This window comes from Humulus lupulus, chromosome 6, assembly GCF_963169125.1.
Source record: "Humulus lupulus chromosome 6, drHumLupu1.1, whole genome shotgun sequence".
In the NCBI taxonomy this organism is placed as follows: Eukaryota; Viridiplantae; Streptophyta; class Magnoliopsida; order Rosales; family Cannabaceae; genus Humulus; species Humulus lupulus.
Genome location: NC_084798.1, coordinates 172,307,585 through 172,321,501, shown reverse-complemented (window position 1 = coordinate 172,321,501; position 13,917 = coordinate 172,307,585). Strand labels below are relative to the sequence as shown.

Below are 13,917 nucleotides of genomic sequence, written 5' to 3'. Positions count from 1 at the left end.
CAAAAGTCCTTTTACGATCCTCCCAACTCTCTATTTATAGACCTGGGATTCTCAACTGATATCCCCTTTAGATCGGGATATTTCATTATTTACCTAATATTTATATTACAAAATAAATGTTTAAAATACAACTGATCCCTAAATTCGAGTGAGGATTGAGAGATTCCCAGACGCTCAGACCAATTCTCACTGAAATAGTTTTGGGCAGTTTGACGTAGTCTCTCATGCATGTTGACTACTCTTCAAGCTTTTCGTAGGTCAAAGGTGGTATGTGCATGGCTCTCCTCGGACCAAAGGTCATGTACATTTAGCTCTCCTCGAACCAAGGTGGTCCGAGGGTACTTACTTTGCTTCTTACTTTGGGCAAATTCGAGGCATTTCCCTTCATTGTGTCCGATCGGACACAATAGCCTTCTTCTTTGGCTTAAGGTGGTTCAAACCACCCTCTTTGGCTCCTCTAGTCAAGGTCCGATCGGACCTTGCACTCTTCTCCTTGGACCAAGGTGGTCCGAGCCATTTCTCCTTGCCATCTCCTCGGAGCAAGATGGTTCAAGGCACTCCCATAGGCATCTTGTTCGATCGGGCACAATGCCCCTCTCCTCGGACCTAAATGGTCCGAGCCTTCTTCGTTCAACCAAGGTTCGATCGGACCTTGGACCTTTCTCCTCGGACCAAGGTGGTCCGAGCCACCATTTACATCTCCTTGGACCAAAATGGTCCAAGGTACCCTCATGAGTATGTCCGATTGGACATAGTCCTCTTCTCCTCGGACCAGAATGGTCTGAGCCTCCTTTGTTCAACCAAGGTCCGATCGGACCTTGGACCTTTCTCCTTGGACCAAAATGGTCCGAGCCTCTCCTTTTCAACCAAAGCCCGATCGGACTCCAACATCTTCTCCTCGGACGAAAGTGGTCCGAGGTATACTTTTCCTCCTCACCTCATTCAAGCCCAAGTGTACCTCTTCCACATCATACCCGATCGGCCATTATGTGGCTTTCCCCTTGAGTAAAACTTGAGCCTTGGTCATTTTCTTTGAACTCATTCGAGCCAATCTTAACAAGAGGTCCCCTAAGCTTAGGTCCGATCGGACCTAATGCTTTTATCCTTTGAACCAAAATCCAAACTTCCCCTTCAACTTCTTGGACTTGGCTCCAATTCAATTATTAAGGTCTTCAAACTGAGATCTGAGCCAAGCAACCCCCAGTTCAAATATTCTCTTCGGTCGGGCGTATTTGGCTTGACCATCTCTCCAATTCCTTAACTGATGTATTGGTCCATTACTAAGCCAGATCACCCCACTAACTCACGCCATGTGTCAATTTTACTGCCACGTCATTCTTTTCAAAAATTTTGGGATAACACTGCTGTTTTCAGCTCCCACCTCTTTAGCTCGAGGTAACCAAAGGCTTACTAAGGTTACTAAGGGATCAGGTCAGAAGTATGGACACCGCGGGCTAAGAAGACCTCCAGTTCGAGGTACGAGCTTGAGTTGGCTGCTGTAATGCCTTATAAAGTCAACCACACAATATAAACGTGCATATATCAGACATCACGTGTCTGATATATCCCTGAATTCTCGGACACGCAGCCTAAACGTGCGTGTTCAGGCACCCACGACTGGGTTAGGCCGTGCGGCCCATTATCCCCCTTACCTATTGATTAGACCACACTTCATTTGTCAGGTTTTAGGAATTAATCATGAATGTCACAGAAGTGACATGATGGGTAAGATGGTCACGGGATTGCCCCCCTTGCCAACCCCCAGGTGCCCTCTCCTATAAATATGGAGACCCTGGGAGTTGTAAAGGGTTGGATTCTATTGTGTAAAGAAATACCCTGTAAAGAATACCAGAAAACTAGCAATAATATTGGCTGGTGGAGTAGAAGGATTTTAACCTTTGAACCACCTAAAAAAGTATTCATGTCACCATTTTATTTCAAGATCATTCATATGTTACGGTTCATTACTTAGCACTAATCCCATTCTCTTATTCTATTAATTACCTGTTGGCGAAGAACCGCGTCAACAACATCTTTCACGCAAAATCTGGGTTTGGAACCCATAATACCAGAAGAATCTAAGAGCTACACAATATCGGCTTAAACATTCTAGTCCCTAACTAGTAAATGTGCATACAGTGTAACAACAATACAAACATACACGCAGAAATATAGAAACCAGAATATATGTATATGCATATGGGTTCAAGAACATATACTTACACAGTGAAGCTTATGGATATAAAGAGATCGCCGATTAAAGTGTTGGTAACAGGGAGGACCTCACAGAGTCAAATATATTGGGAGTAGACTGTTTCCGGGGTTTGGAAAACATGCAAGAGCATAACAAATTTTGGGTTATGGTTTTTTCTTCTCTTTTCTCTGAAATTTCTAAATGCAAAAGTAAGGGGAAGAAGATGACACAGGCATATTTATAGGCCCCAAAGAATGTCAAACATCGAATTGATCTGGACCGTTGGCCGAATTCGGTATCTGATTTAACGAACGGGTACAAGCGTTGCGGTGGCATCATAAAGGTGGCAGAAGAATAGATGTGGGCATGGTGCAAAAGTACTTGAGTACTCAGATTAAGCAACCCATGATTGACGCGTGTCCACATTCGAGTACAATTGATGGTACAACTTCCAAGAAGGACAGTTCAAAAGTTTCCTACTCATAGGATTCGAACTGATACTTTTGAGGGGGAAAAATGTTACACCCAGATTTCGAGCATGAGATTGTGATCCCGAAATCTAGGCTCGTTATGTGTAGGCTCGGAATAGACACAGTTGTCATATGTCCTTTCAGTCAAACCGTTTTTCCCGTAAGTAGCGACCTCGAAGGATGCAAGGGGTGTGTAGCCTCGAAAATGTTCTAAGCTCGCAAATAGAATGGTGTGACACTCGAATATATCCCTGAACTATCTCGTGCCTTCCAGACAGAATCGAGCTCGGAATGTGTGAGTTCGAATGTGGCAAGATCGTCAATGCTATTTGTTCCGAGCATAGGCAAAGTGATGCGATGAGCTCGTGATCGACTGATAGTCTCGGCGAGTTCATGATTGGCTGCTAGTCTCAAAGATTTGATGAATCTCGTATCTAAGTTAATCAGCTATGTGTGAACATATTTATTGTTGTACAATCCCAATGTTTAAGGGATATTATTTAATCTGTTATCCGATCCCACATTTTATGGGATGTTTCTGTGTATATAGGGAATAATGCATTAAATAGCATTATATTAATTGATTCAGAGAATATCTTCTCGAGATATGTGGGAATGAATTCTGTCACCTTCTCTATAAATAGAGATGGAAGCACCATTTGTAGGGAATCGATTTCTGATTTATGGAGAGAAAACTTTGGGCAACTATTTCTCTGAAAAGTTTCCAGAAAACTCCCAAGTTCTAATAACATAGACTCGTGGACTAGGCAGATTTAACTGCTGAACCACGTTAAAAACCTCTTGTGTTCATCTTTGTTCATTTCCTCTAATATTTCTCTTGTTTAATTCCTCTCCTATTTAAGTTGACGAAAAACGGCGTCAACAATAGGTATCATGTGTGTACAAATAGTATGGATGTGTAACTACATAAGAAATTATAATAACATTTATCTTCTATCAAGAATAAACAATTTTTTTCTCCATTCATAAATATATATGACTTGAATAATATCATAAATGTTTTGTACATATTATTATTATTATTTTGAAAAAAACATAAACAATGTTTTGATTTAATTTTTTTTAAATATGTTTATGTCATTCTTTTATATATAATATTATTTATTTATTTAAAATTTATATGTGATAATCATAAAAATTCAAAATAAAAATAATTAATAATTTAAAAAAAATAAAACTAAACAAATATGTATTGCATGTTACTTGCCCCTAAAAGTAACTAGTCCATTGAAATTTCAAAAAGTATTTTAAAATCATAAAATTTCAAAATAGAAATCAATCAATACCAAATAATTAGCCCAGGGTTGAAAAGTACACCAACCTCTTAACTCTTGAATCTTCCACTCAAAAAAGCAAAAAAGTCGATTACAATTTTACAAGTTAATGGAATGGTCATGTAGTAACAAATTGAATGGTTATAAAAAAAGTTAATGTACAAGTTGCAAGTATTGTGCCATAGTATTGTTTCTTAATGATTTAGAAGAAGCGTAATCAATAACAACACTTTAAGAAACTAGTTAGGGCGTTTTACAATTTGATTGACTGATTCTAAAGGTTAGATTTTATTGTATAATAAAAATGTTAGACAAGAATGAGTTAATAAGAGGAAACATTATTGGGGTCACTCTTTTGCATTATTATTATATGGCATATAATGTTGGTTGAGAGGTATATACCATAGTACTTTATTTATAGCAAGCAATTGCTTTACTTATTATATTGACTAAAATGGTGATGAGGGTCATGAACCACTGAGGGAAATATTAAAGAAGTAGAAAAAGAATACCAATTTTTCTTCAAAAGCCCCCCTCTCTGATTATTTATCTATTTAATTGTTTTTTTACAGAGAATAATGTCATAAAGCTAATGAGGTCATTTAGAAAGTGGAGCTAGGGAATCATGTTATGTATATTAGATTTTGAAGATGTCATGGCCCATGGGGACTGTAAAGGAGGCTAAGTGCATAGTGGTGATCTATTAAATAAGATATGGTGTCATCTTTCCACTGTATTTATATGGCATTCACCCATTGGAGACATTTATTCAAAATCAACCCTACAATCTACCTTTTTTGCAAGTCTATCAAAAGTGAGGCCAATTTAAAACCTTTCTCTTTTGCTTCTAATAAATCTCTCATTAGTGAGAAATAAAGCATGAATTTGATACATGTCCCATCTCCTTAATTTTGTGCTTGTGCAATGATCGGGTGTAGGATAGGGGCTTTACCTGAGAGAAGTTGAGATTACTCCAAAAATAAAGTAAAAGTGGAACTCACATAAGCATTAACTTTATCCAAAAAAAATTATACCAAATTTAAATTGTGTTTCATATTCCCATTCCCATGACAACAAGCTACCATCCCCGAAGGTATTAACTTCAGCTTATTTATATATATACACACATGATCATAAAAAGGTATCAAGATTGTTTAATTGGGAATTATGAGCGAGATTCATGTCTCACTATTATAAGACACATCCCTAATTTGGGAGATGAGCCAAAGTCCCCTCCATTGTTTATTTATTTTATTTTTCCTTATAAAATTGTACACAAACAATCGACCAAAAACAAAAACAAACTCTGACCTATGACCATAACAAACTACTGATCAAGTTAGAAATATCTTTTTTTTTTTTTTGAAAAAAATAAGCTAGAAATATTAGTTTTTTTAAAATAAAATAAAATAATGTTCTTAATAGCTATAGATTTGCCTAAACAAAATATGAAATTATATGTGAACATGAATTACTCTATATTTTAATAATATTAGATCAAACTACAAAAGAAACCAACTCTTGAGCTACTATTGTTTCTTTTACGAGACAATAAGTACCATTATAATAGGACAAGAACGTTTCTTAATTGGCACAAAGCTCGCCCAAAACGACATCAAAACTCCCTATCAAACCATAACAATCTGAAATCACATACCTAAGTCTGAAAGGCAACATCATCAGTATTTATTTTGAGTAAACCTATGAACAGAGCTAGGCTTCACATCAAATGCACGTGTCACTAGCTCGCTCCTTTAAACTCACTTAGAAAGTGACCTCACTACCTAATTCAGTACCATTCTTGAGAATTACATTCTGAACAAACTAATTCCCACCGTTCCAAATCCAAATAAATAACAGGACGACAAAAAAAAAAAAAGTCAAGTATTTCCAATGAAGTTATATTCAAACCAACCACATTTTTCTTGGCTGTAGAATACAGAAAAAGGTCACATAAAAAGCTATAAGCAACCAAATATAATGACCTTTTATAACTATGGTGGCCAACATCACTTTGGTATTTGGTATTGATTTATATAATTAAGTATTGTGTCTCATATATTTTTAAAATATGTATAATGTGACTGATGTTAAGAAATATTGGATATGGTGTGTTATGAGAGTTTGGGTTCATTGACAATACTCACCAAAATAAGACATATTCTTATTTAATTTGTCCATTTTTTAATTATTTGTTTATTTTTCATTAAAATTTTGGGAACCCATTATGTTAACCACAGGCTGGACTGCACCCATAAAAATATAAACAGAAGTTTAGATAAATAAATTGAAACAAATGGATCAATAATAAATTAGTTGCCTTGTTCATAATTTCATAACAATCCAGCTCCTATATGAGTGTTGTAATTAAACAATTGAATAATAGTAATAAAAAAGAGTTGTTTTTTGCTTCAAGAGTTGGGAACTAGAAGAACCTATCTTGCATAAGCAACTAACTTTATTTATTTACTTCCTAACTTTGTTACCTTCTTCCAAATTCAAATAATCACAAAATGGTCACTTTCCTATATTAACTTTGTCACCTTCTGTATTAATTTTTGCCATTACTAGTATACTTCATAGTATATTCACGTTTAGCTCAATTCACACGAAAAGTGCCATGTGAGGTCTCCATCTTCCCCATGATTAATGAGTCTTGGTCCTTTTTGTTACATATATATTTTTCAATATTACCTTGCAAAATGCATATTTTTTAATTCTTTGCAAAAAAAAAAAGAAAGACCCCCTTTTGATATACTTGATACTACAATATAAATATATTTTACTAGACACCACTTATTATTTTCATTACAAAAATGGAGGCATTTTTGTCGAATTTGTAAGTTTGAATGATCTACCGAACTAAGTTAAAGAATCTCACGTTTTGTGGGATAAGGATACATATATAAAATAGACATGAGATTATGATTTTATCTCAGATATATACGAGGCATCATATTCAGTCGTAATAAAAGTCATGCCTATCAGATGAATTTGGCTCTTTCACTTTATTCAATTGGACACGCAATTGTGCCCATACTATATAAGATTATTTTCAACTTGGACTCGAGAAAAAAAAAGGGGGGTTATTAAACTAAGGCTCATTCTATTTTCATATTTGAACCCAATTAAAATGATTTTCATGGAAGTTTTCTTTTTCAAAAAGTAATAAAAAAATTTGAAGAGGGGCTGCCAATGTAACTGAAGGTCTAGAAATGAAATAAAAATTAATTATACAATATTCTCATATTAATTTGTTTAGGTATTTCTCTCACTCTCTTTTGTCTTCTCCTTTAGTTTGGTGCAGATGATTGGTCAAACACTCAATGGGGAGGTTGGCTAACCAACTTTTAAGAATTCAGAACATGTAATTGTATAGGTACATAATGAATGAATGCCATAGAATGAATTTTTATTTGAAGAATGGCATAAATGGACAATAAAATATCAAAACAAAAGAAAATAAAGGAGAACATGTGGGACTTATAAGACCTCCACAAGCAACAAGCAACATCCACACTTGAAAGTTGAAACCCATATTCAATTTTTAAGATAATAAGAGGACAAAGAAACTGATGTAAATGATTCTGTTCCAAAGGAAATAAGCAACCCAACAAAAATTTCAGTTGCCCATATATGCTGCTTGTGCTTTCTAGAGCCTTTACTTTGTTTAGTCTCTTTCTCTTTCTCTCTCTGCAAATACTATTGTTCTATTTGTCTATATCACAAAAGTTTTTGATTTCTAGTACTTGGTGGATGATGGCTAAAAGAAACAAACATAGACATGTATTGCATGTTTTAGTACTTATGAATATTTTAAACAAAGTGTAGACTCTTAATAAGTCATTAATCATCATTTATACATATATGCTAATATTTAAGAGTGTTGCCATAAGGCAGTTCAAATACTTGATGAAACGGCATTTTATATTTGGTTCAGGGTGCCTAACATTATAGGTTTGAATGTTGTTAAGAGGCACCATGTGGATGTGGTCTATTTCATATGGGAGCATCTCATATGCCAATTTGAGATTTCGTACGCATTCATCACTGATAACGGTAAGCAATTCAAAAGAAGGTCTCAGCATTCTGCAAAGAGCATGGGATTTTGCTGCATGCCTCAACTCTGAGGTACTCACACCACAGGGGAAATGGGAAGTTGAGGTTAGAGAGTTCTAATGTCAAATATATTTAAAAAATCATCAAATCAATTAGATCAAGAATAATCTTTGTTTATATTTAAATATGTCTAATACCACTTGAGTTATTAGGTTGAAGTTTAAAATTGGGTATCACTAATTTAACCACTCTTAAGATTATTTCTAATACGGGATGCAAATATTGTGCTAAATTTAGCACAAAAATTCAATAAATGATATATTTATAACTATGCTCTAATACATATAGATGTAAAATTGATACAAAAATAAAAGAATAAATATCATTTTTGCCTTCCGAATTATGACCACTGTATGATTGTACCCCGAATGTTTCGTGATGTTAAAAATTCCCCCGAATTATACACGTTACTGAAATATGAGATTTCTGTTAGATTTCATCTTAGGTGGCAAACAAATTGATGATGTGACAGTGTCATGTGTAGAATAATTAACAATTTTTCCCCCGAACTTTGACCACTACCAAATTGTGCCATTTTTATTCAAACTAATTTAATTTTTTTTTCTTAAAAATAATAGTTAAATCCTTAAAAATAATAAATAAAATCATTTTAAAAGATTAAGAAAATAAACAATACTAAAAGCTTCAAATGAATTAAATAAATTTTCAAATATTCAAAAATTAAAAACCTAATTAATAACAAATAACTTTTTTTTTTACTTTTTCTTTTCTTTTGCAATATAAAATAAATATATCTTAAAATAAAATTTAAAAATAAATCATAAAACAAAGTTATTTCCCCTTCGTTCTCATCCTTTTAAATTAAAAGTTTTTTATTTGTTTAAGCCCTTTATCGTTCGTCCTCCTCTTTAATTAATTTTTTTTCTTTATTTTAGTATTTATTTTAAATTTTCATTCTAAAATAGATTTATTTTATATTGTAAAAGAAAAGAAAAGTAAAAAGTAAAAAAGAGTTAGTTGTTATTAATTAGATTTATTTTTAATTTTTTATGGATTTAATTAATATTTTTATGAAAAAAATTAGATTTTTTTAATAAAAATGGCACAATTTGGTAGTGGTCAAAGTTTGGAGGATAAATTGCTAATTATTCTACACATGACTCTGTTACATCGATAGACAAAATGTCACATATCATCAAACTGTTAGCCACCTATGAATAAATCTAACAGAAGTCTCATATTTCAGTAACGTGTATAGTTCAAGAGAATTTTTAATATCGCAAATCATTCGGGGGGCACGATTATATAATGATCATAGTTCGGGGACAAAAATGTTATTTATTCAAAATAAAATAATGATCATTTAATATTTATTGAAAATATAAAAATAATAATGAATTAAATACTAAAAATAATAATAAAGTAATTATTATTGATGGGAAAATAAATAAAAAAGTAAGTATTTATGGGTAGTCCAAATTTAGTTTATGCTATATTTTGTGTCAAATTTGACACAATTTTTAATACATGATTAAAGTTTGATGTGTGTTATATTTTAGTAATGTATTAAGAAATTGACACTATTAAAGATGCTCTAAGATAAGATGTTACTTGAAGGACACACTATATGGTGCTTGATAACAATGCTATATTAAATTATATATAAGTGAGACTTGAATTTAAATTCAACCACACATGTGGTGGTATTGAACACCGGTGCCTTATAAATATTTAAAATGACATTATCTGTGTGATATCTTTCATCTATAGAAAAAATGGATAAGAAGAAGATAAAAGTTATGTAGTAGTAATAGTAGAGTTGATTATGTAGTAGTAATAGTAGAGTTGATTATATCTTAGTCAATACTTCATAGTTGCCTCCATTAAGTCCAGGCTCAGCTTGACCAAGCTTTATGCATACTTATTTGGGTCAATAATTTTGAGTATTCTATAAATGTTGATCAAAGTTGGCATGTCTTCTGTACATGATTTTATTTATTTTGTTTGTAGTCCCCCCTATTTTTTATTATTATTTTATTACAATAAATGTGACAATGTGTGGCTCTAAAGTAGAGGCTATGGTTGAATATTCGGTTGACAAAGGAAGCATCCAAGAACGTGCCTGTGTTCACACTTTGTGTGAGAACTAGCATACATTTACATGTGACAAGCTTTTATTTGTCAAAAGAAACACATATATAGTACCCCATATATATATCATGAAGAGCATATATTATATTACTTGTTATTATTTTGTGATTATGTTCCACAACATAGAAATTAACCTATGAAACAAGTTATTTTTTATATGGATCCAAACTAGTATGATGGAATAAATTAGAAGGTTGTAGATATCTATCCATGAATTAACAAATGTGAAACACAGAATCAAAGTTGGAAAAAATAAGTGCTCAGAAACAAACAAAGAAGAATCATGAGAAAACTTGAAAGAGACTCGAGGGTCATCTCATCTTTCTTGAATTTCCAAACTTCAATAGTTTCTTTATTTCTAATAGCTAAACTTTTTCAATTTGATGAAACAAAGTAAAAGCAAACAAGAGAAATAGAAGAGTACAAATAAGAAAAAAAAAGAAAAGATTATTCCCAAAAAAGGAATATAGTTAATGAAATGACCTGTTTTAAGTTTGGGGAAATTGAAAAAAGACCTGATCAATTATTTGGTGTAACAAAGATTGGCCAGATTTTGCTGTCATCATTTTTTTTCTGCAAGTTTGATCAGGCTTTTTCTTATTACATCTGAAGAGGATTAACATAAATAAATAAAATGAAGAGCATTAACTCTTTCAGAAATAAAATAAAATAAAATGAAGAACATTAATGTTTATACACATATAGTTTTAGGCTTTTAACCCAAAAAAAATATGAAGAGAAGGAATAAAACACACTCTCAAAGCCAAAGAAGATTCACATTGAACTAACAATACTAATTTGTACCTCTACTTTTTTTGAGGGGGTTAGAAGAACAATCTCCAAGAACATATTAAATGTGTACAAGAACTAGAGAAAACCATGGGCCAAATAATCCCCTATGGTACTTTCCAAAAAGAAAATAAATGAAAATGAGAAGAAAAGAAAGATTCTTGTTCTTTTTACATAATTTGTACAGAGAAAAAAAATCAAATTGAAAGCAAATGAATCAAAAAGAGTAAGCCACACGATGAACCACTCGATCTCTAAGAATTCCATTGTATAAAGCTGCTCTGTTAGCAGGCATTCCTTTATACTTTTCACCATTAATTTTCTTCAACTTGAGAGAAGAAGAAGAAGTTTTTGAATTGAGAGAATTGTAAATCACACTGTGCTGTCTTCTGAACTCGTCACCACTACCCCTAGGATCAACCACATCCTCTGCAAAGTGGACCCTATTTTGCTTATGATTCCTCTTTTTCTTGTTCTCTTCTGCAAAACCCACCAAGGAAAATTAAGAATTCGTTTACAAAATTGCCTATTTTCACATTATAAAATTCTCCCAAGACCAAAGATTTCATTTTGTTTTCGTTATTTTTTGGGTGTTTTTGTAACATACCAGAAGAAATACATGATCGCAGAATTTGCGTTTGACCAACTGAGAATTGGGTTGTGGGCAAAGCTTTCTGGAGACGAAGAGCGAGGAGAATCACAGTGCCGGAGACCGCCATGGCCGTGGCCAACACCACTCCTTGTGAGCCCAGTATTGAAGACATCGTTTTTTATTTTTATTTTTGTCTTATCAAAAAACCAGAAAGAAATAGGAAAAGAACACGAGAAGAAGAAGAAGAAGGGAAATAGAATATTCAAATAGTTTGCATTTAGGTTAAATAGTTTAGTTATTTTTGGGGTTTCAATTGTAACGGAATGGACTATATATATATATATAAAAATATAAAATATTATATATACGACCCACATGGCTTAGTTTAATATTTTTGTGTGTATATTTTTTTATGTGAAAAAGATTGAAGATGATTGGTGGGTTCTTTTTTATTGACAAGTATATATTTGTTAATGTATTTCATCATATGTGTCAGCATAGGAAAGTGTTTGGTTCATGCGAAAGTAACTGTTTAACTTGCCTACTTTTTTAGATTTTTACCAAAAGAGATATTTTTTTTAACTTTGGGGGAGTGAAGTCATTTTCTTTTTCATTCTTCTAGATCCTTTTAAGAGGATGATACGGCGGCGCGTGCAGTTGACTCTCCGGTGATGAGGTCCGTTCATGAATCTAGAAGCATAACCGAACATCCTATAGTTGGAAAGAAAGAAAAACACAATAATGTTTAATGTGTGTGTGTGTATTTTTTTACTTTATTTTCGAATGGGGACTATAGAAGGACCCTCAGCCAACTTCAATTTGATTGGATTTGGTACAAGAAAGAGGGAAAAAAAATCATTAAAAGGCTCTTAAAAATAATATCATTGATGGAGTTTGGGTTTAATGTACTACATTTCATACACATATCATTAGAGTTGTATTACGTGTCAAAACCCTCTCCATGCATATCCACAATTGTAATTGGCATAATAAAACCGAACAACACGTACCACCAGAAAAACGAAACGTATTTCCTCTTGTTTTTTCCTCAAACAAAATACATTCCTCTAAATGTGTTTTTAGCCTAGATCTAGCTCATTGTCTAACCAAATATATTTTGGAATTTAAAATTTGCTGATATGTCTTTTCTTTGTTTAAGTTTATTGATTGTTTAGTATCAGATTTTTTTCCTAAAAAAATATTTGTATAAATTATATAATTATAGGGAATGAGTACCATACATCCACTAAAACATAATGGTAGTACTCGTGCATTCACATAGAAAGTTATAATCTTAATTTTTTACATAACATTATATATTATAGTTATTTAATTTATCATGCAGATTTTTGAAAATTTTTATTGTGCCAAAAATAAAATTTAAGTAACTTATTAAATATGTGCTTATTATTTTTATATGCGTGTCAAACAGATTATTTAAATTTCTTTTTTGTTCAATAAGTTATTTTAAATTTCTATAAAATTTACACAATATTCTAAATAATTACAATATATATTGTCATATAAAAAATTTAGAATTATAAATATATAATTACCAAAAACAAAATACTAATATTGTTGTTTTAGTAAATGTACAATAAAATTATCCAATAATTATATAGTCTCCAACAACACTTATTGGCATACAATATGTTAAAATTCCGAACCGGTATGTTTTTGGGACCTGTTTCCAGATGTGAAAAATAATGGTTTAACGTGATTTTATTAGTAATCTCATCTTTATAAATAAGTTCTTTGGGATTTACATCCCATGTCGAAACAAGATATAAGAATATTTATACATTTTACGTGAATATAGACTACTCTATTTATATTATAATCGATTATAATTTAGAATTGTTTGTGAAAATAGTGTTTTTTTAGTGTATAATCTTTTGTAAAATTTCTACACAAACTCAATATCTTGTCTAGAGATAATTTTTTTATAAAAAAAAAATATATTTTTACGAATTACTCTTAGGATTCTAGCTCCAAGGAGTAGACATATTAAAATTAATACTTGAAGAAACCATATAGATAAGAACGAGTGAATGAAAGATGACAACAATTCCTCTAAAAGAGATTTAAGTTATATTTTCACAACACCTCTTTGTTATTCCAAAAGTAATTTAGAACCAAATGAGTGACATGCACAGTTTTAAGCGTGAAACATGTCGTCATTTGTTGTTTTTTGTTTGGGTGTTCAATTATTATTATTAATGTATTTTAGTTGAACAAAGGTAGCGAAAGTCTCATTAAGGAAGGACAAGATCAAGGCGGTCCCAGCCAGAAAATTTTGAGTTCTTTATTAGGGTCAGATCTAGTTGAGGCTACGAAAATGACGTT

The 13,917-nt window shown here is 32.2% G+C and overlaps 1 protein-coding gene across 1 annotated transcript; it reads right to left on the bottom strand.

Annotated features, from left to right (window-relative positions):
• Nucleotides 1-10,947: 10,947 nt before the first annotated feature.
• Nucleotides 10,948-11,882, bottom strand: LOC133782719 (uncharacterized). Its single transcript, XM_062222080.1, has 2 exons — nucleotides 11,587-11,882; nucleotides 10,948-11,459 (listed from the first exon to the last, which is right to left on the bottom strand). Exons 1-2 carry the CDS (start codon nucleotides 11,741-11,743, stop codon nucleotides 11,197-11,199), a joined length of 420 nt encoding a protein of 139 aa, XP_062078064.1. The 5' UTR covers nucleotides 11,744-11,882; the 3' UTR covers nucleotides 10,948-11,196.
• Nucleotides 11,883-13,917: the final 2,035 nt, after the last annotated feature.

Coding starts and splice junctions, on each gene's coding strand:
- LOC133782719 (XM_062222080.1), bottom strand. CDS start 11,743: ATGTCTTCAATACTGGGCTCACAAGGAGTGGTGTTGGCCACGGCCATG. Junction 11,460..11,586: donor GCGATCATGTATTTCTTCTG/GTATGTTACAAA, acceptor TGGGTTTTGCAG/AAGAGAACAAGAAAAAGAGG.